General features: G+C 41.8%; 1 protein-coding gene across 1 annotated transcript in view; it reads left to right on the top strand.

Annotated features, from left to right (window-relative positions):
• Nup160 (nucleoporin 160) overlaps nt 1-24,800 on the top strand; it is a 61,082-nt gene that overhangs the window by 20,394 nt on the left and 15,888 nt on the right. The window contains exons 11-27 of the mRNA XM_051144067.1: nt 277-345; nt 2,715-2,798; nt 3,006-3,176; nt 5,386-5,485; nt 5,752-5,917; nt 6,398-6,525; nt 6,987-7,147; nt 10,291-10,424; nt 11,043-11,113; nt 12,206-12,365; nt 13,622-13,691; nt 15,466-15,564; nt 17,331-17,450; nt 21,119-21,214; nt 21,306-21,400; nt 21,492-21,588; nt 21,681-21,786. Coding sequence (XP_051000024.1) covers nt 277-345; nt 2,715-2,798; nt 3,006-3,176; nt 5,386-5,485; nt 5,752-5,917; nt 6,398-6,525; nt 6,987-7,147; nt 10,291-10,424; nt 11,043-11,113; nt 12,206-12,365; nt 13,622-13,691; nt 15,466-15,564; nt 17,331-17,450; nt 21,119-21,214; nt 21,306-21,400; nt 21,492-21,588; nt 21,681-21,786 — 1,927 coding nt within the window. The remainder of the gene's footprint in view (nt 1-276; nt 346-2,714; nt 2,799-3,005; nt 3,177-5,385; nt 5,486-5,751; nt 5,918-6,397; nt 6,526-6,986; nt 7,148-10,290; nt 10,425-11,042; nt 11,114-12,205; nt 12,366-13,621; nt 13,692-15,465; nt 15,565-17,330; nt 17,451-21,118; nt 21,215-21,305; nt 21,401-21,491; nt 21,589-21,680; nt 21,787-24,800) is intronic.

A 24,800-nucleotide genomic window follows, 5' to 3' on the forward strand; every position in this document is an offset into this window, starting at 1 on the left:
CAGCTGACACCTTGTCTTCCAGTGGTACCCAGTAAGCTGCTGTACAAATGCATACCCTTCAGAAGGATCAATCAGCCTGACCCCCAAAGCACTGAAATCCCCATTGAGACTGTGAAAACACACCCCTGCAATGTAGCTCCTTATTGCTCAGGGTTGGAAAGGCAGTGTCCAGTTCGTGTAATAGAAATGCACACGTTGGTTTCACAAATTCCATTGTATTTTTCCCAATTTCATCTTCTTCAGAATCATATAGCTTTTGTTTTAATGTTCTAATAGGAAATGTATTTGCGGAGCCTTTTTACACCAGGACAATTCATAAATGCAGCTTTATGTAAAGCTTTACAGGTAAGCAAGAAAATAATGTTTACTTAAAATTATTTCTGGTTTTATTGCTATATTGTATTATTAATTATTCTTTTGTTTTTCATATATTTGCTTGTAAATACCATTGTAATTTGTTTTAACTTTTTTTTTTTTTTTTTTTTTTTAATGAAATAAGACTCCTGCCTGAGAGGTGGGAGTGGGAAAGACTTTGCCAGTGATAGGGCAGCATGCCACAGTCCAGATTGTAAGTCAACACTATGGTAAAAAGAAACTAGTCACCAGGTGTGGTGGTGCACACCTTTAATCCCAGCACTTGGAAGGCAGAGGTATGGTCTACATTGTGAGTACAGGAAAGCCAGGCCTATTACACAGAGAAGCCCTGTCTCAAAAAAAAAAAAGTATTCTACACTGCATGAAATATTTATACTTGAAAGAGATTTAAAGGTTGGTTAAGATTGATTGCCTGTTGTTTATACCCTTTTGTTAGTACACTTAGGGTTCAGAGTAAGGAAGATTCGAAATGTTTCAGCGTCAAGGCAGATATGGTGGTATATGACTGCTATCCCAATATCTGGAGGCTGAGGCAGAAGGGTTATGAATTAGAGGCCGTCTGTCTGTGTTGCATTCTGAAACTGACTCAGAAAAAATATTTTATATTCACAGTCATGAGTTAAAAGTTGTTTGCTATTTTACAGAAAGTGTTTTGTTGTTGTTATTTGTTTATTGTGTTGTTTTTGAGGAAGACCTTAAACTTCTGATCTTTCTCCTGATAGTTGGGATTATCTATGTGCACAGTAGATCCACTTTAAGACCCTTGCCATCTTTCTAAATGCAAATAAACAATTTCTCTCCCACTTTCTTCCCCTTTCCTTCCCCTTTCCTGTTGATATTGCGGGGGGGGGGCGGCTGTTTTGTTTTTGATGTATTTTATTTTGTGTGTGTGTCTGTGTGCCACATGCATGCTTGATGCTGAGGAAGTGGTGCCTCCTCAGCTGTGTGGGTGCAGGGAACAAGGACAGCAAGTGCTCCTAACCACTAAACCAATTCTACACACACACACACACACACACACACACACACACACACACACACACACACACGCTCTCTCTCTTGCTCCTCCTCCTCCTCCTCCTTTTTGTTTTTTTTTGTTTTGTTGTTGTTGTATTGTTTTGTTTGTTTTTTTGTATTGTTTTGTTTTGTTTTTTGAGGCAAGGTTTCTTTGTGCAGCCTTGGCTGTTTTAGAACTAGCCCAGTAGTCTAGTCTGGCCTTGCACTAACAGAGATCTACCACTACCTACCTGCCTGGGGTTGTGTTTTAAGACAATATGACTGTATAGCTTATATTAGCCTCGAAATCCCCATGTAGACCAAGTTGGCCTTGAACTTTGATTCTCCAGCCGCAGTCTCTGAAGCACTAGAATTACAGGTGTGACAGTTTATAGGCCGTTGACTTTTCTTTAGGGTAGGTACACTCTTTGGATATCTAGTTACTATGTGTTTTATGTTTTCTCTGTGATAAAACTATCTGATAAAATGACATCACTTCTGAGTAGAGTGCTCTGTTTATTTTCTTCTCATCACCATTTTGTACTTGTTAACAGTAACCAGTTGGGTTGCTTTGTTTTTGTGTGGGTTTTTTTGTTTGTTTGTTTTTTGTTTTTTGAGACAGGCTTCTCTGTGTAGCTCTGCTGTCCTAGAACACACTCTGTAGACCAGGCTGGCCTCAAACTCAGAGGTCCACCTGCCTCTACCTCCTGGGATTAAAGGTATGCATAACCATGCCCAGCAATAATAACTAGTTATATAATGGCATTTTCATAGTATCTAGTATATAATTAAGATATGAGGGTCTGAAGAGATGGCTCAGTGGTTAAGACTACTGCCTGCCCTTCCAAAGGACAGTTCAACTCCCAGCTCCCACTTGGCAGCTCACAACTGCCTGAACTCCAAAATCGGACACCCTCATACAGACATGCAGGTAAAACAGCAATATACATAAAATTTTAATTTTTTAAAAATATAAACCATAATTAATACATTAAAAACATAAGACACAACCAAATTCCTATTAGAAGACTCTTCCCTAGCAGACCTTCTCTCCAAATGGGCAGTAGATATTTTGATTTTAATTGGTTTTTTAAATGATCTAATGTACTTTATTATAATTATTCCAGAGTCAGATTTCTAAAGCTTATCCTTTAGAAACTTTAGTCTAAACTTGCAAAAAAGCTCTTGCTGTTAGAAATCATTTGTGCAGTGTTAGGGGAGGAGGGGACTCCAGCATTCCTGAGGTTGCTGTGTGGTTGAATATGGGCCTTAGTGCCCTTTAGGCCAGACTTCCTTCAGTTTGGATATTTTATAATATTCTGAAATATTTCTTTCAATTTTAGATTTTCTGCCGGGGAACTGAAAGGAACTTGGATCTTTCATGGAGTGAACTGAAAAAAGAAGTTACTTTGGCTGTTGAAAATGAGGTGAGGTGTGGGTAAGAGCAGGACTCAGTGGTGTCTAACAGCTAGAACTCAGACTGAATCGTTTATCATGTTAGTACAAAGTGTAGACGCTCAAGCCGCTTCATTAAGGGCTTTGGTAGGTATTTACATATCCCATGGGATTTAATGCATAAGAAATATTTCGTAGATTAAAAACCCCAAAAAGTTCAACTTTTCTTTCTTTGTCAGCTCCAAGGAAGTGTAACAGAGTATGAATTCTCCCAGGATGAATTTCGCACTTTGCAACAGGAATTCTGGTGCAAATTCTATGCCTGCTGCCTCCAGTATCAAGAAGCCCTCTCCCAGCCTCTTGCTCTACATCTGAATCCTCTCACAAACATGGTGTGCCTTCTGAAGAAAGTAAGGGAGCCGGAGCATTTGGAGCTCCTCGCATAGTGCAACGAGTCTTCAAATGTCACTGTGCACATGGTGCCATTTTTAGGACTCTCTGGTTTTTAGTCATTTACCTAAAGATATACTTCATTTGAACTTTAATAGTCTTCTCATTATTGTTGGTACTTTCAGATTTTTATCTTATTTTTTTAATTCTTTATTGATGCACTTTCAAATTTAAAATAAGAGTGGTGGCTCATGCCTGTAACTCCTAACTTGTAGGAGACTAAATGGGAGCACCACTGTGATTGCAGGTCAGCCTGGGCTAGAATGAGACCCTACCTCAACAAACAAACAAAACCCAAATAACAACAACACAAGAATCTCTGTACTCCCTTCACACATACTTATCATTTGTTAGCTTTCATGTTGGTTGGTTGGTTGGTAGGTAGGTAGGTAGTTTGGTTGATTTTAGTGCTAGGGATTGAATCCGAGCCCATTCATGCTAACGAGCATACATAATGCTACCAAAGTATATCCCCAACCCCAACTTGCTTTTTACCACCTCCTCCTCCGCCGCCGCCTCCTCCTCTCCCTCCTCCTCCTCCTCCTCCTCCTCTTCTTCTTTTCTTGAGCCACTGATGCCTTCATACCTCTAAATGTTTCAGCACACATCAAGAACACAGATACTGGCTCTGGAGAGATGAATTAATAGTTAAGCGTGCTTGCCATTCCTACGGAGGACCTGATTCAGTTCCTAGCAACCATGTCAAGTGGCAACCGCTTGTAACTCTAGCTAATAGGGGTTCAAGCACCCTCTTCTGGACTCTACAGTCATGTGCACTGGCACTCCTACCTGCATATTCCTACTACATACCAACAAACAAATATATACATAATTAAAGAAAATAAATACTTTTTACAAAACACAGATATTGTCTTAAGTTATCTTAACCACAATTTAAAGCTCAGACAATTTGATATTGATGATGGCATTATACAGATTTTGGGTTGGTTGGTTTGTTTTCATATTACACCAGTTATGGTTTTAATTTTCTTTCCTATCCAGGGTTCATTCTTAATTATATTTAGATCATGTGTGTGGCCTCTTAAGATTTGTTTATCAGGTCTGGAGAGATGGCTTAGCAGTTGGGAGCACTAACACTAGCTGCTCTTCCAGAGGACCCGGGTTCAATTCTCAGCACCCACATGGCAGCTTACAACTGCCTGTAACTCCAGGAAACACCTTTACACAGTCATACATGCTGGCTTTATTAAACAGAGAAGCCCTGTCTGAAGGACAGGAAAATTTTTGTTGATTCTTGCTTTGGTTTTGTTTTTAGTTTTTAAAGACAGGGTCTCTGTATAGCCTTGGGTGTCCTGGACTCACTTTGTAGACCAGGCTGTCCTCGAACTCACAGAGATCTGCCTGCCTCTGCCTTCCAAGTGCTGGGATTAAAGGCTTGTGCAGCCATACCTGCCTTGACATGTATTTTAATTGTGGGTTTGGGTTTTTGTTTTTGTTTTTCTAGACAGGGTTTCTCTGTGTAGCCCTGACTGTCCTGGACTCACTTTGTAGACAAGGCTGGCCTCAAACTCACAGAGATCCGCCTACTTCTGCCTCCTGAGTTCTGGGATTAAAGATGTGTGCCACTCTCTGCTTTTAATTTTGTTTTTAATTTGTTTAGAATGTGTGTCTCTGGGCACACATATGCCAGGGATCAAGCTAGATTTAGCAGCAGGCATTTTTACCGTTTGAGCCATTACCTTGGTAGCACACACCTTTAATCCCAGCACTCAGGAGGCAGAGGAAGATTATATCTCTTTTACATTATCTTTCTATTTGAATTTTGTGTGCTTATGGTCACAGTGACCAGGACAGACAGGTGAGCTTGCTGGTCGGTCCGCTTAATTCATGATTTCCAGGCTAGTGAGAAATCTATGTCAAAGGAGGTAGACTGCATTCCTGGGAATGACAGCCAAGGTTACCCTGTAACCGTACATGTGAGCATGCACCCAAACATATGCACACGCACCCCAACACTTATAGGTAAGTCCTCTACCACTGGGCCATGTCCCCTAGCCCCTTCTAATTCTTTAAAAATGACATGAGTTACGTATAAATATTATATACATTATGACTTGTCTATATGATACATTATGGACTATGAATTACTTTACATGTTTTCTGTTTGAATTATTAAAAAGAAAATAACTAAAAGGTTTGTGCTTGCAGGGATATCTGTCTTTTCTGGTACCATCTTCCTTAGTAGATCATTTATATCTCCTGCCTGATGAGCACCTTTTGACAGAAGATGAGACAACCATATCAGATGGTAATAATTGTTCTGTCTCTAGCTGACCCCTTCCTGTATGAACCTTAGTTTTACTTCAATTGGCCACAAAAATCATTAATTGCCACTGTGACCTGTCTTGATGAGTTTACCTCACTGAAGGTATTTTTTAAAACCTGGATAGGCTTAAATCCTTACGCTATGGAAAAGGGATCCCTTTCACCTAAGTATTATTGCCTCTTTTAATGTGTTAAATCAATAGACCTTCATGTTTTCAGACATGAATGTTAGCATTCTCTATCTCGTAGATGCAGATGTGGCACGGGATGTCATATGTCTTATAAAATGCCTGCGGATGATTGGAGAGTCGGTTACCATGGATATGGCAGTTTTGATGGAAACCAGTTGTTACAACTTGCAGTCTCCAGAGAAGGCGGCAGAGCACATTTTGGAAGATTTGATCACTATTGATGTGTAAGGAAAATTTAGGGTAAAGTGCATTTCCTCATGGAATTTAGCAGTGTTTGTTAGCAGATTGGTTTTTTTGTGGTGGTGGTTTGGTTTGGTTTTGAGGCAGGGTTTCTCTGTGTAGCCTTGGTGCTGTGGGAGAACCAGGGCCTGGTGCATTCTAGGCAAGTGTTCTTCTGCTGAATTACATCCACAGCTCCTGTCTCAGATCTTACAGGGGGAAAGTCAGCATATTCAGGTCTGAAAACAAATTCATAAAATATTATACTTCTATAACTCTTAATTGAGTCGGATGTTCTAAAAAGTGCAAGTATTTTCCTCGTGTTCATTTTGTGGGCCATTCCTAAAAAGTTGAAGGTGATTTTATGTGGACTCTGCGTATCTTTTCCCAGAATGATTGTCTCCACTACTTTACTGTGAGCAGCACACATAGAGCCTGTCTTAAATGTAGTCAGTAGTAACAGGAATTTTCTAATTGTCATGTAGAGAAAATGTAATGGAAGACATCTGTAGTAAACTGCAAGAGATCAGAAACCCTGTCCACGCCATTGGACTTCTCATACGGGAAATGGATTATGAAACAGAAGTGGAGATGGAGAAGGGATTCGATCCAGGTAAACAGCAAGTGTGCTGTGCAGGAAACAGGGATGCAAGAGCTGGAGGGATAGCCCACAGAATAAGAGCATGCACTGTTCTCAGAGGAGCTCAGTTCACCTCCCAACACCACGTCAGGTGACTCACAGCCAGCTGCAGCCAGGTGTCCAGAGGAGTCTGACATCTCTGGTCTATAGGCTCCTCCACTTAAGTGTACATACCCACGCACAGATAGACACCAATATGCATAGTCAAAAATGACTAAAATGTAAATGATATGATTTTTTAAATTACTTATTGTGTGTATGTGCATGCACATGTGTGCTATGGTGCAGATACAGAGGTCAGGACAGCATGTGGGAGTCAGCTTTTCCCTACCACATGGGTCCCTGGGAGTGAGCTCAGCTTATCAGGCTTGGCAGCAGGCTCCTTTACCTGCTGAGCGTCTTGCCAGCCTTTAACTCCATTTTTCTTGTTACAGCTCAGCCTTTGAACATTCGCATGAATCTTTCCCAGCTCTATGGTAGCAGCACAGCAGGGTATATCGTGTGCAGAGGCGTGTATAAAATTGCCAGCACTCGCTTCCTGATCTGCCGAGACCTCTTGATCTTACAGCAACTGTTAACAAGGCTAGGAGATGCGGTGAGTGTTACTTGAGGGAAGACTGGTAAGCTCCGTAGAGTCCTGTGACCTGCAGACTTGTCTCCGTTCCCTGCTTTATACCCTGGCTGATCCTAACGAGGGGCTCTGCAAGTGCCAGGAGGAAGAAGCAGGGACAAGATCCTAGGCACCAGCAGCTTGGCATGGTGGCACACATCATTAATCCCAGCACGCCAGAGGCAGAGGCAGGAGGATCACTGAGTTCAAGGCCAGAGTCCAGAGCAGCCAAGGCTACACAGAGAAATCCTGTCTCAAAAACCAGAAAAAGAAAAAAAATGAAAGATTTGTCTTGACTCGCTGTTTGAAGACACAGTCTGTTGTGACTTCAGGACTGTGAGGTGGCTAGTCACATTACCTCCATAATCAGGAAGCAAAGAGAATTGCTAGCTCTTCTCACGTTGTGTGCAGAGGTGGGATTAATAAGAGACATTTAAAATATAGATTGGTAGCATCTATATTTAGAGAGAGAGAGTGCTTAGAAAGACGCCCATGATAAAGTTGTGGGCTTTTCTAAGAGAGAGTTACTAGTTATCATTTTGTCCCCCTTTTTTTGTGTTTGTTTTGTTGTTTTTTGAGACAGGGTTTTTCTATGTAGCCTTGGCTGTCCTGGACTCACTTTGTAGACCAGGCTGCCCTCAAACTCACAGCAATCCACCTGCCCCTGCCTCCCGAGTGCTGGAATCAAAGGTGTGCACCACCATCACCACCTGGCCATTTTGTCCCTTTTATTGAGTATTCAACCAGCTCATGGGATAGTCTTAGCTACAGTCAAGGTGGACCATTCCTCTTTAGTTAAATCTTTACTTTCTTTAGTTTAACCTTTTATAAATCCAGAGGTGTGTTTCCATGGTGATTCTAAATCTCAAGTTGACAGGATTAATTGTCACATAAATAGAAATAAACAGAATATACTAAGACTCTATGGAGCAGATCGCTGTTACTAATCTCTGCTTATTAGTATTGTAGACTTTTCTTAGGCCAGCTCTCCCAGGCTAAACTCTTATTAGTAGCGCTCTGGATGTAATGGCAGGGTCCCCGACTGTGAAGGACAGGACTCACCTTGAACGTGATTCTGAGCTTGCCCGATTTGTTTCTGCAGTCCTTCCTATGCTTCCTTTTTTGTCTTTTCCATCTCAGACCACCAGGTCCTGTTGCCATCAGAACCCTGATTGCATTACATGCTATGAATGTACTGTGTAAAAGATTACTTTTTTCTCACAAATAAATCTTTTTGTTCCTTGGGCACTCCAGGGCTGGGGATCAAACCCAGGGCCTCAGACCCATGTGTCTCTAAGTTAATAAATGCATTCAAACCTGGTACATGTTTGAAACGGCCAGGTTAGACCAATTCATGTTAATGTTAAAAAAAAAAAAAAAAAGCCAAAAGGCTTGTAAGCTCCTCCCCCCAGTGTTTTTATCTTTTTTTAAAAATGTTTTTGTTTATTTGTTTTAATGTTTTTTGTTTTGTTTTGTTTTTTGAGGCAGGGTTTCTCTGTGTTGCCTTGGCTGTCCTAGACTCGCTTTGCTGACCAGGCTGGCCTTGAACTCACAGAGATCCACCTGACTGCCTCCCAAGTGCTAGGATTATAGGTATGTGCCACTAAACACACTGTTAATCCAGCACTGGTGAAACAGATGCAGGTACATCTCTCTGAGTTTGAGGCCAGGGTGTTCTATGTAGAAAGTTCCAGTACATCCAGAGCTACATAGAGATACTTTGCTTTGAAAAAAACAAACAAGAAAAGATATATTTTTTTACTTTTTCATTTGTATGAGTATTTGGCCTGCATGTATGTATGTGCACTGTGTGCATGCTTGGTGCCTTGAAGATGAAATGAAGGCATCAGATTCCCTTGAACTCAGCTTGTGGTTCGTCATGAGCTACTTACTATATGGGTGCTAGAACTGAACCTGGGTCCTCTGCAAGAGCAGCAAGTGCTCTTACCCTCTGAGCTGTATCTCCAGCTCCAGAAAGTTAGTTTTAAAACCCTCAACAAAAAATAGGAAACTATTCTGATAACCTCATTTAGGTGAGCCCTCGCTAAATTTTATTTCTTTGTTTGCTTGTCTATTTATTTACTTATTATATAGGGATTAGCTATGATCTTAAAGGATCATCCTGCCTCCACTGGGATCAGAGGCATTTGCCACCATGCTCAGCGCCTTTGCCTTTTTTCAATAAGCAAGCAATAGATGTTCATTGTAGAACCTCTTTATGAAATACAAGTAAACTAAAACACAGCCATATAATCATATGTCCAGTAATAAACATTCTGTTGTGTGTCCCTTTTCTATGTCAATAGTTTTTAGAATTCATTTATAAAAGTAAAATATATTGCTTAGTTTTTAGTAGCTACCTAGTACAATTTTAACTTACTCTACTATTTTTCTTGGCTATCTAGAATATTGCCAGGCTTTTCTTGTTTTTGGTATTTTCTTTTTGGCAGGTGTCAGGAGTTAAAATAGGATCTCATGTAGCCTTAAACTCGCTATGTAAATGAGGTTAGCCTTTAGCTCCTAATCCTCTTGTCCTTGTGTCCCAGATCCTGGGAAACCATAGTCACCACACCCTCCTGCCAGGTCTTTAACTGTCTCTAGAGTGAGTTCTGAGAAGTAGAGGTGATAGTCACAGGCTGTACACATTTTTAAGACTTTGGGTATTGTTGACGAACTGGCATCTGTTGGTCATACCTGTTCTTACATAAACTACTAGTGGCAACAGAAGATACTTACACTTCTCTGTTCCTTTATTTCTTTTCACCATCAACTTCCATGAGTCAGAGAACTGTTTTGAGACATGTGCAGTGACGCATACCTTTAATTCCAGTGCTCAGGAGGCAGAGGCTGATTGATCTCTGCGAACGTGATCTGCATAGTGAGTTCTAGAAGCCTTGTCTCAAAAAAACAAAAGGAAAAGAAAGAAACCTGTTTTGGTTTATTGCTGTTGATTTTGTTTGTTTGTATTGGTTATTAATATTCAGCAAAACACTTGGTAGTTGCCACACAAAAATGTAGCATTTATGTTGCCTTTATAAGACTGTTCCCTTAACTGTATTGCTTTATTGTATCTCTGTTGAACCTCAGGAGTTACCCTTCCTAACAGCTTACCATCTCTGCTGTCATAGGTGATCTTGGGAGCTGGTCAGCTCTTTCAAGCTCAGCAAGACCTACTGCATCGCACAGCTCCCCTACTCTTGTCTTACTCCCTCATGAAGTGGGCAAGTCAGTGCTTGGCAACTGATGTTCCAGTTGACACACTGTGAGTTTCATTATCTTTTCTTCTTTTTTTAAGTTATTTTTAAAATAGGTTGTTGGGTTTGTTTTTGTCTGTAAGAATCAGAAAGATTGAGGCTGGAGATGGCTCAGTCGTTAAGAGCACCAGCTACTCTTCAGAGGACAGGGGTTCACGTCCAGCGCCCACTTGGTGGCTCTCAACTGTATAGTCCCAGTTCTAGGGTACCCGGTGCCCTGTTCTTGCCACCGTTGGCACTGCACAGACATGGTACACAGATGTACACAATGCCAGCTAGCACTCCTGAAAAGCCCTCACAGATGCTCTTTGAGGAAAGCCTTGATCTAGATGGTCCTTCACAGGTCCGGCTGAGTGTCTGCCTCCTAGAGGGTGCTAGGTTCTGTAAAGGTGACAGTGCTATCATCATCCAGTGAGCACTGCACACAGCTGACTCTGTGAACGGTCCTTGAACAATGTGATGGACAATGGTTTAAATCCTGAATCCTGTTTTCAGAATTCCTTTTTTTAAAGCTTTTAGTGGAGTTTTTATATGCACTATATTAATTAAATCAACACTATAAAATAAATTTAGACATAATGTTTAACACAGATATTTTTATTGAGCTGTTTTCTCTTTTCTCCTAGGGAGTCTAATCTACAACATTTGTCAGTACTGGAACTAAATGATTCTGGTGCCTTAATGGCCAATAAATTTGGTAAGGAGTGGGCTACATATGTATTTGCTTTTAATATGAAGGTTTATTATATACTTATTAAAATGTTCTTTTGTCACTTTTGTTGTAGAAATGGCCTTGCTCTTTGCTTTTATGCCATGAGCAACCTGAGGCCTGAGACTGTGGCAAGCCGTCTGGGCGGTGTAGTCCCAGATCAGTCATAAATGAAGGCTGTCTTAGGCCTGTATGGGGCACTAGTAAGCACTAGTAAGAAGATAATAGGCCTCCAAGAGAAACCTTCTGAGAATCACGCGCTCTCATTCAGTGTTGTTTGTTTTTTAAGAATTTGTTTGTTGCCGGGCATGGTAGTGCACGCCTTTAATCCCAGCACTCAGGAGGCAGAGGCAGGCAGACTGCTGTGAGTTCAAGGCCAGCCTGGTCTACAAAGCAAGTCCAGGACAGCCAAGGCTAACATAGAGACACCGTATCTTGAAAAACCAAAAAAAAAAATTTATTTGTTATGTATACAGCATTGTCCCTGCATGTACACCTGCATGCCAGAAGAAGACAGCAGATCTCATTATAGATGGTTGTGAGCCACCATGTGGTTTCTGGGAATTGAACTCAGGGCCTTCAGAAACGCAGACAGTGCTCTTAACCCCTGAACCATCTCTCCAGCCCCCTCCCCCATTTAGTATTTCTTACATTACTGTTTTGTCGATTTTTTTTTAATACTCCAGTGATTAATTCAACAAAATCATTTTTAAAGTTCTAAATTTATTACATGACTTTTATAATCTCAGTCAACAATATTTAAAGGCGCTCTCACTCATGCTTCAGGGCTATAGAGGAGTTGTTGGAGTTAAAGTGCAGAATCTTGGGACTAAGTATTGTAAAAGGTTTCTAGACTAAATGCTTACATATAGTGAGCTCATAAAATGATTTAAGTAGCTTTTCTATTTCATTTGTAAACTTTTTGTTGGTATGTTACTGATACACTAGATGTATTGCATGTTTTAAAATTATCACTGCCCTTTGTTACTGGCATAAAATGAATTAATACGATCTTCATTAAAAGTTGATACTGCAATTACAAGTTTTCTTCTTCTTCTTCTTCTTTTTTTTTTTTTTAAGTATCTAGCCCTCAGACAATTATGGAGTTATTCTTCCAAGAAGTTGCAAGAAAGCATATTGTATCTCATCTCTTCTCTCAACCAAAAGCCCCTTTGAGCCAAACTGGGTTGAATTGGCCTGAAATGATTACTGCAATTACCAGTTACTTGTTGCAGCTTTTGTATCCTTTTGCTTGAAAGCCCAGTGACAGTTTTGTCTAAATTTTCCCTAAAGCGTTTATTCTACCCGTGTAATGACGTTTTCTTTCTCAGTGCTGGAGATCAAACTCCGGCCAACACATACTAGATGAGCGTATGACGACACCGCCAGGTGCCCCTTTAGACCCAGGGGGGACACTTTGGTGGGGGAGTTGGTTTTTGGGTTTCAAGACAGAGTTTCTCTGTATGTCCCTCTGGCTGTCCTGAAACTCAATTTGTAGACCAGGCTGGCCTTGATCTCATAGAGATCTGCCTGCTTCTGCCTCTCAAGTGCTAGGATTAAAGGTGTGTGCCCCCACGCCCAGCTAAGGGCCATTTGCAAATAAGGTGGGGAGAGATGGCTCAGTGTTTAAGAGTATATACTGAGGACCCGAGTTCAGCTCCCAGCACCCATATGTGGTGGCTCTGAACTGCCAGTAACACCATCTTCAGAGGGGCCAACTTCCTTTTCTGGCCTTTGAGGGTACTTACACTCACAGGCACATACTCCCACACAGATGAGTTACATGTTTAATCCCCAAGCAAGAGGATAATACATATTTTAAGATACCCCTTGTTATGTTATTGTTTGAGACAGGGTCTCACTATGTAGCCTTTCCTGGCCTAGAACTTACTGTGTAGACTATCCTAGACTCACCCAGATTGGCCTACCTCTGTCTCCCAAGTACTAGGATTGAACGCATGGACCACCATGCCTGGCTGTGGTTTTGGATTTTTACTTTTGAAGATTTTTTTGTTTTGTTTATTTCCCCTCCTGCGGGTTCTAAGGACCAAACTCAGATCTTCAAGCTTTCATAGCTAGCACTTTGTGGACTAAGCTATTTCCTCAGCCCTGGGCTTATCTTATTGGTTGGTTTTCTTTTGTTTTTCAATGTTTTTAGCTGTGCTTTATTCTTATTTTATATATATGGGTATTTTGCCTACATATGTGTCTGTGTACCACTTGGGCACACGTGCAGTGCCCATGGATGCCAGAAGAGGGCATTTGATCCTCAGGGACTGGAGTTACAGATAACTGCTGGGGCCTGGGGCCTGAGCCCAGATCCTCTGAAAGAACAGCAAGTGCTCCTAACCTCTGAGCCAGCTCTCCAGCTCCCTGTTGTTTGTTTTTAATTAATCTGTGCCAGTGGCTTCTCTGAGTTTGATGCCCATTACTATGTATGTTTTAAGATTCACTCAAAGGGAGGGAAAAAGCAAAATTCCTTAATACAGTAACCAGATGGCCTAGCAATCCTGGTTGTCTCTTTCTAGAATGTTTGATGGGAAATTGCCAGTATGTACAATTGCAGGTGAGTTTTGTTGACCATCTCTTACCATTCTTATAAAGAGAGTCATTGATAGATTATTCATCTATATGATTGTTAACATAGATAATTAATTAATTGGACTGATAGCAAGAACTACAAAAATTAAACTTGATTATGCCAAGACATGCCCCAATAGAATATTCATATTCATTCTCTGTCTCTCACTCACTTGCTCTCTGTCATCCTAGGTATTGAACGCAAGGCCTTGAATATGTTTTTTTAAAAAAAAGAACTCTGCTGCAGAGCCTGGTGGCACACAATTTTAATCCCAGCCCTCAGGAGGCAGAGGGAGGTGGATCTCTGTGAGTTTGAGGCCAGCCTAGTGAGTCGCAAGCCAGCCAGAGCTACCAAGTGAGACTGTCTGAAATAGCAAGCAGAAAGAGAGGGGGAGAGCTCTGCCATTGAGCTATATCCCCAGACTCTAGAGAATGACGAAAGCAGCCTAATCCCTCTGGGAGTCAGGATATGGCCTACCGCTAAGATTACATGGGAATCATTTAGGCTCTTGTTAAGTACAAATGTCAACTCTCACAAGGATGAGTTTTGTGTCCTAGAATGTAATACTCAAAGTTTTAACAGGAAAGGGTTTGGGATACGTAAAACAAATTCTGGGAGATACAAGCCAAGCCTGGCTCATCAGACAGAAAAGGATCTCCAGGTTATAAACCTACATCCATTCCCAGCATTCCAGGAAGAGCCACTAACACCGCATTCCATTGAAGAGATAAGCTTTGTGCTTAGCTGTCCTGGCTTCTCTGGTGCAGCTCTGTGTGCATAAGGCCCTGTGTACCCTCTGCATCCCTACATGTATATCTTGCACCATGTGCTTGCCTGGTGCCCATGGAGATCAGAAGAAGGCATTGATTGGCTCCCCTGGAACTGGAGCTAACAGATGGTTGTGGACCGCTGTGTGGGTGCTGGGAACTGAGCACAGGTTCTCTACGAGAACAAGTGCTCTTAACCGCTGAGCCGTCTCTCTGGTTATATGCTTTTTAATTCTTCCCTCCTTAACAGGAGTAGCTCACAGCAGCCTAAGTCTCAGTCTCCTGAACTACTCAGAAAAGCATGCTGTTTCCTTTTTTTTTTTAACTTGTAACTCTTTTCAAAGCATGCTTTCTCTAACATTTGGGCATCACCACTGTTTGTCCAAAGCTTCCCTCCTTGTGTAGCTGGCCTCTATGCCAGCTTATTCAAACAACATGACTATCTCTCTTTATCTTTCCATAGTCCTCCTCTAGGCAGCTGACTGACTGCCCTGGGATTTTTCTTTTAGACTCTAGTAAAATTGTCCTTACATTCAAAAAGAAAACTTTCAAATTCTTATTGGATTCTCTTTATAATAAAATAAACCACTTACATATAAATTTTTTATTAGGCTGCACTCACTGAATATGGTCGCACCAAAAATTGGGAAATTGCTTAAATGTGAAGTGTGTGTGTGTTTGCCTCTGTTCCTGCACACCTTTACTTGCTGTGTCTGAGTAAAGGGAGGCCTGCTGTGGTGCCCAGGTTGGCCTTGTGCTCTTGACCACAAGTGATCGTCCTGCCCTAAACTTGATTAATGGTGATTATAGGCATGTGCCACCATTCCAGCTCTGCTTTCTTATGGTGCCCAGCTTTATATAAAAATGTATTAGCCAGATTCATTTTTTAATCTCTGGGTATTTCAGAAATAAAGTCTTTCACTGATCACTCTATTTTCCCTCTAAAGAAGTTAGAAATGACTGTTCATAAGTAGTTCTTTTATGCCTTTTAGGATTATATTCAACTATTGCATCCCTGGTGTCAAGTCAATGTTGGATCCTGTCGATTTATGCTCGGAAGGTGTTACCTAGTTACGGGAGAAGTACAGAAGGTAAACTACATTTGAGTGGTGAGCAAACTAGTATAAGGAAGACGCCTAGTTTCCATCTAACTAGGCTACAGGAAATGGCAGGCAGAGAATCTTGTAGGAAAGGTTAGAGATAGCCAGGCACAGTGGCTCATGCCTTTAATTCCAGCACTCCGGAGGCAGAGGTAGGTGGCGCTCTGAGTTCACAGCCAACCTGGTCTCCAAAGTGAGTTCAGGACAGCCAAGGCTACATGGAGAAACCCTGTCTTGGAAAAAGAAAAGAAAGAAAAGGTTAGAGAAGACTGACCAGTAAAGGATATCATATGTGTGTCGGGATTAGCAACTATGTGTACTTTGTTAGTACAAGGAAGGACGAAAACATTAAAACCCCTCTACCCCAGTGCTAGTGTTCTTAGGAATCAGTGATGCTTGCTGTTCGTTTGTTGGGTTGCGTTTTTTTTCTTTGTTTGTTTGTTTGTTTGTTTGTTTGTTTGTTTGTTTTTCTGAGACAGAGTTTCTCTGTGTAGACCAGACTGGTCTTAAACTCACAGACATCGGCCTGCCTCTGCCTCCTGAGCGCTGGAAGTGTGAGCTACCATGCCTGATGTGTTTGCTTTTTTGTTTGGTTTGTGGTTTTTGAGACACTCTGTAGTCACTCTGTAGGTCACTTTGTAGTCCTAGCTGACCATCAATACACTATGTAGCCCAGGCTGGCCTTGAGCTCACAGAAATCCACCTACCTCTATCTCCTGAGTGCTGGGACGTGTCGTCACGGTGGGTAGCTTGGTAACAAGGTATTTAAGGTGTTTCAGTAGTTAAGAGCACTTCTTGCCCTTCTAGAGGCCCCAAGTTAAGTACCAGCCTGCACCCGGCAGCTCACAGCCACTAGGCTAACTGTAGTGCCAGGGGATCTGACATCCCTTCTGATATATACACACATGATATACATACATGCAGGCAACATATAAATCTTTAAAATATATAATAACATTTTTAAGGTGAGAGAGGGACAAACAAGATGGCTTAAGAGCACTTGCTGCCAAGCTTAGCCTGAGCTCAGTCCCCAGAACCCACAGAGTAAAAAGAAAGAACCATTTCCTGAAAGCCGTTCCCTGACCTCTGTGCGCACACTGTGGCACACATTACACACGAAATAGATGCAGAAACAAAACTTCTTGTTTGGTTGGTTGGGTTTTGTTCTGTTTTGTTTCGAGACAGAGTTTCTCTGTGTAGCCTTCACTGTCCTGGACTCTCTTTGTAGCTCAGGCTGGCATTGAACTCATGAGATCAGCCTGCCTCTGCCTCCCGAGGGTTGGGATTAAAGACATGCGTTACCACATGTAGCTAAAATTTTTTTTTCTAAATGAGAAAATTTCAAGAAAAATATTAAATCCTAAACATTTAGATTTGGTAGCCAGGCATAGTGATGTACACCTTTAATTCCAGCACTTGGGAGGCAAAGGCAGGCAAATCTATTAGTTTGAGGTTAGCCTAGTCTACTTAGCCAGGACTACATATAGAGACTTTTCTCAAAAAAACAAAACAGATAAACAACATTTAGATTTGACAAAAAATGTGAGTGTGGTATAGGCCTTCTTAATCAATCTTGCTTCTATTTTAGCTTCCCCAGTACCTGCATCCTGAGTTATAGTAACTAGATTTGGAATGAACTCCGTTTGTTGAAACAGTCTCATTATGTAGAGTCCAAGCCTCAAGACTGTTAAGGCTAAAGGTTTGTCTGTCCTACTATCTCTAGTAAGTCACTTTGTATTTTACCTTTATCTTTTCAGGCTCTGGAATGTTTCTGTCAAGCAGCATCTGAAGTGGGCAAAGAAGAATTCTTAGATCGCTTGATCCGCTCAGAGGATGGCGAGGTTGTGTGCGCCCCCAGGTTGCAGTATTACGATAAGGTACAGCATTGTGCTCTACCTTCTTAATCCACTCTGCACAGAAGTACATCTCAAATACATTGTCGTGGTGCTTAATTGTTCCTACAACTCTCAAGTGAGAACAGAAGTAGACATGGAGAAATCGGGTTTCATCATATTTGTCAACACAGATTTAAGTGGTACTCTTTGTCCTCTTGTTCCTCAGTCTGAGCTAGGCATCATGAAAGACTCATAGTCTCCCAGCTAGAGGTGGGGGAAGATGATGATGCTTGTTTATGAGGTAATATTTACATGACCAGCTACATTGGCCCATTTTATTGTTTCATTTGCTTTTTTTTTTTTTGAGACAGGGTCTTTCTATTAGCCTTGGCTGTCCTGGACTCACTTTGTAGACCAGGCTGGCCTCCAACTCACAGTGATCCTCCTGCCTCTGCCTCGCAAGTGCTGGGATCAAAGGTGTGCGCCACCACGCCTGGCCATGTATGTTTTTAAAAACTTTCAAAGACTGGAGAGATGGCTCAGAGGTTAAGAACACTAACTACTCTTCCAGAGACCCTGAGTTCAATTCCCAGAAACCACATGGTGGCTCACAGCCATCTATAATGTAATCTGGTGCCCTCTTCTGGCCTGCAGGTGTACAGACAGATAGAGCACTGTATACATAAAATTTTTTTTTTTTTTTTTTTTGGTTTTTTGAGAAAGAGTTTCTCTGTGTAGCCTTGGCTGTCCTAGACTCACTCTGTAGACCAGGCTGGCCTCGAACTCACAGCGATCCGCCTGCTGCTGCCTCCTGAGTGCTGGGATTAAAGGCGTGTGCCACCACACCCAGCAAATAAATATTTTTTTAATTCATTCAAAATGCTAAGAGAGGTGGCATATGCCCATAAGTGCTTTTGGGAGGCTGAGGCAAGTCACCTGAAGCTAGATATCCAACACCTAATTGGAAAGTATGTGAGATTCTATCTCATTTAAAAAAAAAAAAAAAGTCAGGATACTAGCTTAGCACCAGAGCCTTAAATTTCCTAGGAGGAAAAAAGCACATAGGGGGGCTGGAGAGGTGGCTCAGAGGTTAAGAGCACTTGCTGCTCTTCAAAAGATTCTGAGTTCAATTCCCAGCAACCATGTGGTGGCTCACATCTGTAATGAGATCAGGTGCCCTCTTCTGTTGTATAGGTGTACATGCAAGCAGAACATCTATACATAATAAATAATCTTTAAAAAAAAAAAAAGTAGCACATAGGCACAGAAGAGCCAGGTTGAAGATAATATATTCACTGTGAAGGTACTAACATGAGAAAAAGATGCAGCTAGCATTTCTACTCTTGATCTAAACTTCAGCTACATTACAGCAGTGACAGACTGCAACCAAGTTTGATAAGTCAGCCAAAAACACTGAGACTTTTTAAAATGGAATTTTAAACTAAGTAAACCTTGAGCCATGAAATACCACTTAAAGATACTATGAAACAATAAAATTTTAAGAACACTAGGGCTGGAGAGATGGCTCAGCGGTTAAGAGCACTGACTGCTCTTCCAGAGTCCTGAGTTCAATTCCCAGCAACCATATGATGTCTCACAACCATCTATAATGAGATCTGATACCTTCTTCTAGCCTGCAGGTGTACATGCAGGCAGAACACTGTATAAATAAATAAATAGGGCCGGGCGTGGTGGCACATAACTTTAATCCCAGCACTCGGGAAGCAGAGGCCGGTGGATCGCTGTGAGTTCGAGGCCAGCCTGGTCTACAAAGTGAATCGAGGACAGCCAAGGCTACACAGAGAGACCCTGTCTCAAAAAAACAAAGAAAAATACCCCTGCCTCTCCCCCACCCCCTTCCCTAATATATGTATGTGTACTATGCCTGGTGTCCATAGAAGTCAGAAGAGGGCCTCTGGAACTGAAATAAAGCATGGTTGTAAGCCACCGTGTGGATGCTGACAATTGAATTCAGGCTCTTTTTGGGATCAACAAAGTGCTTTTTTTTTTTTTTTTTTTTTTTAATTTATTCAGATTACATCTCAGGCTGGGCGTGGTGGCACACGCCTTTAATCCCAGCACTCGGGAGGCAGAGGCAGGCGGACCGCTGTGAGTTCGAGGCCAGCCTGGTCCACAAAGCTAATCCAGGATAGCCAAGGCTACACAGAGAAACCCTGTCTCGAAAAATCAAAAAAAGAAACAAAAACAAAAAACAGATTACATCTCGATTGTTTTTGGTTTTTTGGGTTTTCTTTTTTTTTTTCTTTTTTTTTTTTTTTTTTTTTTTTTTTTTTTTTTTTTTTTGGTGTTTTTTGTTTTGTTTTGTTGGGGTTTTTTTTTTGGTGTTTTTGGTGTTTTTTTGGTTTGGGTTGGGTTTTTTTGTTTTGTTTTGTTTTGTTGGGTTTTTGTTGTTGTTGTTGTTTGTTTGTTTGTTTGGTTTTGTTTTTTGAGACAGGGTTTCTCTTGTAGTCCTGGCTGTCCTGGACTCACTTTGTAGACCAGGCTGGCCTCAAACTCAAAGAAATCTGCTTGCCTCTGCCTCCCAAGTGCTGGGATTAAAGCCATGTGCTACCACATCCAGCAACAAAGCGCTTCTAACCACTGAGCTGTCTCTCCAGCCCCACCCCACCCATCTTAATATAGAGATTTGGTTTTATTTATATGAGTATATATCATATCTGTGGGGCCCTCAGAGTCTAGAAAAAGGAGCCTGTTCCCTAATTTCACTATATAGCCTTCTGTAATCAGAGTGGTCTTGTACACTCAGCTTACTCAGTGCAGTGTAAGGACATGGGCACTTTTCATTACTTCATCATGTCTGCCAATAGGGGAAGAACAAATGTGCATGCCTATGGTCTTAATACTTGGGAGGTGGAGGCTAAGGCATAAGGATTACGTGAACTCAGAAGTCCCATTCAATCTGGCAGTATAGAAGGGCCCAGTCTGTAAATTAAGTAAATAAATGGAATAGGACAACCAAAAGCCATATATAATCTGTTACTCAATAAAGGTTCTTATCAATGTTCTGTAGAGAATATTTGAGTTATCTCTTAAACTTATCTGGGTTTTTTTTTGTTTGGTTTGTTTATTTGTTTTGTTTTAACTTATCTGCTTTAACCTGTCACTGGCGAACAAAATTAAATGTAACTAGAGCCAGAGCATTTTCTGGTAAAACAAATGGGTTTTGCACTGAGCTGTGGGTGGGTGGATTGGCTCGGTCATTTTTGAAATAGTGTCTCATGTAGCCCAGGTTGGCTGAACTCACTGTGTAGCTGTTGCCCCTCGTACCTGTACAGCCCAAATCTGGAATTACAGCCATGTACTGATGCCCAGCTCAGCTGGAAAAATCTTAAATACTATCCAGATTATCTTGTCCATCTTGGCACCCCCTACTGCGGTGCCAGGTAACTGACCAGGTCCTCATGCTTGTTATTAGGGTCTCACCTAATTATCTTTTCTAAATAACACAGAACCATTGGAGTGCTACTATCATATGATTTTTTTTTTCTTTTTCTTAATTATCTGTGAATGCCAGTGCCCAAGGAAGCTTCAGCGCTCCCTGGAGCAGAGGCTACAGGCAAATGAGACCTGCCTGGTGTGGGCGCTAGGAACTGAACTCAGGTACACTGCAAGAGCTGTACATGCTCTTACCTGCTGAGCTATCTCTCCAGCCCCCAATCACATGGATTTTAATGGAACTCTCTTCTTAGGTTTTGCGTCTGCTGGATGTAGTTGGATTGCCTGAACTAGTCATTGAACTGGCTACGTCAGCAATTACTGAAGCAGGCGATGACTGGAAAAGTCAGGTAAAACCTAACCAAAGTTGATTGTTTTCCTTAGCACTTGTTATAAATGTAGTATTTTAATTCTATTGTTCTTTTTTGATATTCAATTTAGGCTACTTTAAGAACATGCATTTTCAAACATCATTTGGACTTGGGTCATAATAGCCAAGCATATGAGGCCTTAACCCAAATTCCCGATTCTAGCAGGTAATGTCCTGGTCATTTTTAGAGAAGGCAGTTTTCCTGCCCTCTTTGACTCACTAAGACAATTCACCCTCGTCTCCTTCTCTCCTTCTAGGCAGTTAGACTGTTTGCGGCAGCTGGTAGTGGTTCTATGTGAGCGCTCCCAACTGCAGGATCTTGTAGAGTTTCCCTATGTGAACCTGCATAATGAGGTAACTAATTTGTCCGCTTTTGTCTAGTAACAGATCTTTCAGTTGCCACAATTGCTACTGACTTCAACATCTGATTGCTCATATTTTGTTAGGTTGTAGGAATAATTGAATCACGTGCTAGAGCTGTGGACCTAATGACGCACAATTACTATGAACTTCTCTATGCTTTTCACATCTACCGCCACAATTACCGAAAAGGTGAGCAACTGAACCAGAGCCTGGTGTGGTTTTAATGTTATTACTTTATTAAACTTTATTACTTTAGTCATATTTTTAAAAACATGGTGTATTGGAACGTGTTTTAATTGTATTTAAGTATAAATTAGTTTCAACTTTTTGGTGACTATCCAGTAACGTTGATGTATATGTAGGCTCTCATTCTATAACACTGAAGGCATTTCCAGTGAGCTCACGGGTCCTCTGTGCATTTTCTGCCTGTGAAGGGAGCATTGCCCTTCTCAAACCAGAAGCACTAAAGTTCCTGTGCTCTCTCTCGCACTGTACGGCCTCCCTTTTTTATTTTGTTTCTTGGAGTAAAATGCTGACTTCTGCTTAAATGTTCTTAGGTCATCTGAATATAATAGTCTTCCCTATTATCAGGGATTGAATTGTCATATGCCTTCAACGTTATGCAAATTCTTCAAAAAGAGGTGACAATTTAGCCAGGCAGTGATGGTGCCTTTAATCCCAGCACCCTGGAGACAGAGGCAAGCAATCTCTGAATTCAAAGGCAGCCAGGACTACACAGAGAAACTGTCTCAAAAAAAAAAAAAAGATGACATTTAGAAGTAATTAAATGAGCCAGCTGTGGTGGACATGACTTTAATGCCAGAACTCAGGAGGCAGAAACAGATGGATCTCTGAGTTAGAGGCCCACATGGTCAATATAGGGTGCTCCAGGCCAGCCAGTGATACACAGTGAGACCCTGTCTCAGAATTTACCAAATGCGTAGGCTTGATGGTGTATAACTGTGATCCTAGCAGGAGGCAGTGAGGCAGGAGGACAGTGAGTTCATCAGTTATGCAGCCTAAGCTACATAAAAATTTTTTTTAATTTTTAAAGGTTTTATTAAGTGCCAGATTATGGCTTAGTTGGTTAAATGTTTGCCATGTAAAAAGCCCTGGTTTCGGGGACTGGCACTGCCACATGAAGGGGGAATGGGAGTATACAACATGCCTATAATCCTAGCACTTGGGAGTTGGAGACAGGATAGTTAAAAGTTCACAGTCGTTCTTGGACAGCTAGTGCTATACAACACCAGGTCTAAAAGGATTGTAGTGTAGAGGGGAGGGACTAGATTGTAGGTAAAATTCAAGAAAACAAGAACAAGTTAACTTGAAAATAATTTGAAAGGAATGGGTGTGGTGGTGCATCCCTTTGCTCACAGCAGAGGCCAGCCTGGTCTACATAGTGAGTTCTTGGCCAGTTAGTGCTGCATAGTGAGATCCTGTCTCAAATAATTTTAGAAGAGATCTGAGAATATAGTTTAGTGGCAGATCATTTGCCTAGCATGTTTAAAACCGTAGGCTCAATCCTCAGAATTAAAGATAATAATTGGTAAAGAAGTTACCAAATGCCAGCACTCGGGAGGCAGAGACAGGCGGATCACTGTGAGTTCGAGGACAGCCAAGGCCACACAGAAACCCTATCTCGAAAAACCAAAAAAAAAAGAAGAGTTTATCAAATGAAAGCCAGGCATGGTGGTGCACACTTTTAATCCCAGTGCTTGGGAGGCGGAGGCAGGTGAATCGCTGTGAGTTCAAGGCCAGCCTGGTCTACAAAGTGAGTCCAGGACAGCCAAGGCTACACAGAGAGACCCTGTCTTGAAAAAACAGGGTCAGGAGGAGTTATCAAATGATATCTTAACAATCTAATTTGGGGCTAGCAAGATGGCTTAGCAGGTAAAGGTGCTTGCTGCCCAGTGACCTGATTTTGATTCCCAGAGACCTGATCCTGTCAAGAGTAAGTTACAATTGCCTCTGGGACTTTTGGCTAAGATCAAGTGAAGAGTATGTTACAGCCGGGCATGGTGAGCCAGTATGTGGCTACTGGGAATTGAACTCAGGACCTTCGGAAGAGCAATCAGTGCTCTTCTGAGCCATCTCTCCAGCCCTAGCCTTCCCCCCACCCCCCCCCCCCCCCGCCCGAATTTTAGCTATTTGTAAGTGAGCTGTTCAGAGGTAACTAGACACCAAGTGTTGTCTAACCACTCTTCAAAACAATTTTCCTCCTAAGAAACTGAAGCTCTATGCCCCTGTTTGCCCTGGCACTCTATGTCCCTAGCACATGCTATTCTGGTTGCCTTCTCTGAATTTAGTTGCTGCAATATGCAGTACTCTGGCTTATTTCAACTACCATGACTTTAGGGCTCGTCAATGTCCTTGCATGGATGAATTTCCTGTTGTTGTTTGTTTGTTTTCTGTTTTTGTTTTATTTTTGTTTTGTGTTGTTGTTTGTTTGTTTTTTGAGACAGGGTTTTTCTGTGTGGCCTTGGCTGTCCTGGACTCTGTTTTAGACCGGGCTGGCCTCGAACACACAGTGATCCACCAGCCTCTGCCTCCTGAGTGCTGGGAGAATTTCCTTTTTTTAATATTGAATTATATAGTCCAGTGGTAGAGAACTTACTTAGCACGGAGATGATTGCTAGCACTATCACACACACCCCAAAATGTTATGGATGTATTTATCATGGTTTGTTTATCCTTCCGTGGGTGGGCACATGGATCACTTCTACATTTTGGCTGTTGTGAATTATGCTGCAGTATAATTTCTTCACAGCCTTGCTTTTGAAAAGCCAGGTGTGAGGGCGAAGGAGAGAAATAGCACAGGCAGCAGAGCACCCAGTGAGCAGGTGTGAGAGCCTGGCTTAGATCACAGAACCCACCTAAAAAGCTGGGCCCATGAGCAGCTGGCCTAGCCTAACAAAAGCTCCAGACCAAAGAGAGATCCTGGCTTAGAAATCAAAATAGATGGCTCCTAAGGAATAACACCCAAGTTTGTCCTCTGGCCTTCACAGATACGCAGAGACACAAAAGTAAATAGCCAGACATGGTGGTACTTGCCTGTAATCCATCCTTGAGAGATGAATGCAGAATTAAGAACTCAAAGTCGAGCCGGGCGTGGTGGTGCACGCCTTTAATCCCAGCACTCTGGAGGCAGAGGCAGGCAGATCGCTGTGAGTTAGAGGCTAGCCTGGTCTACAAAGTGAGTC

The sequence above is a fragment of the Acomys russatus genome, chromosome 4, assembly GCF_903995435.1.
Source record: "Acomys russatus chromosome 4, mAcoRus1.1, whole genome shotgun sequence".
Lineage (NCBI taxonomy): Eukaryota > Metazoa > Chordata > Mammalia > Rodentia > Muridae > Acomys > Acomys russatus.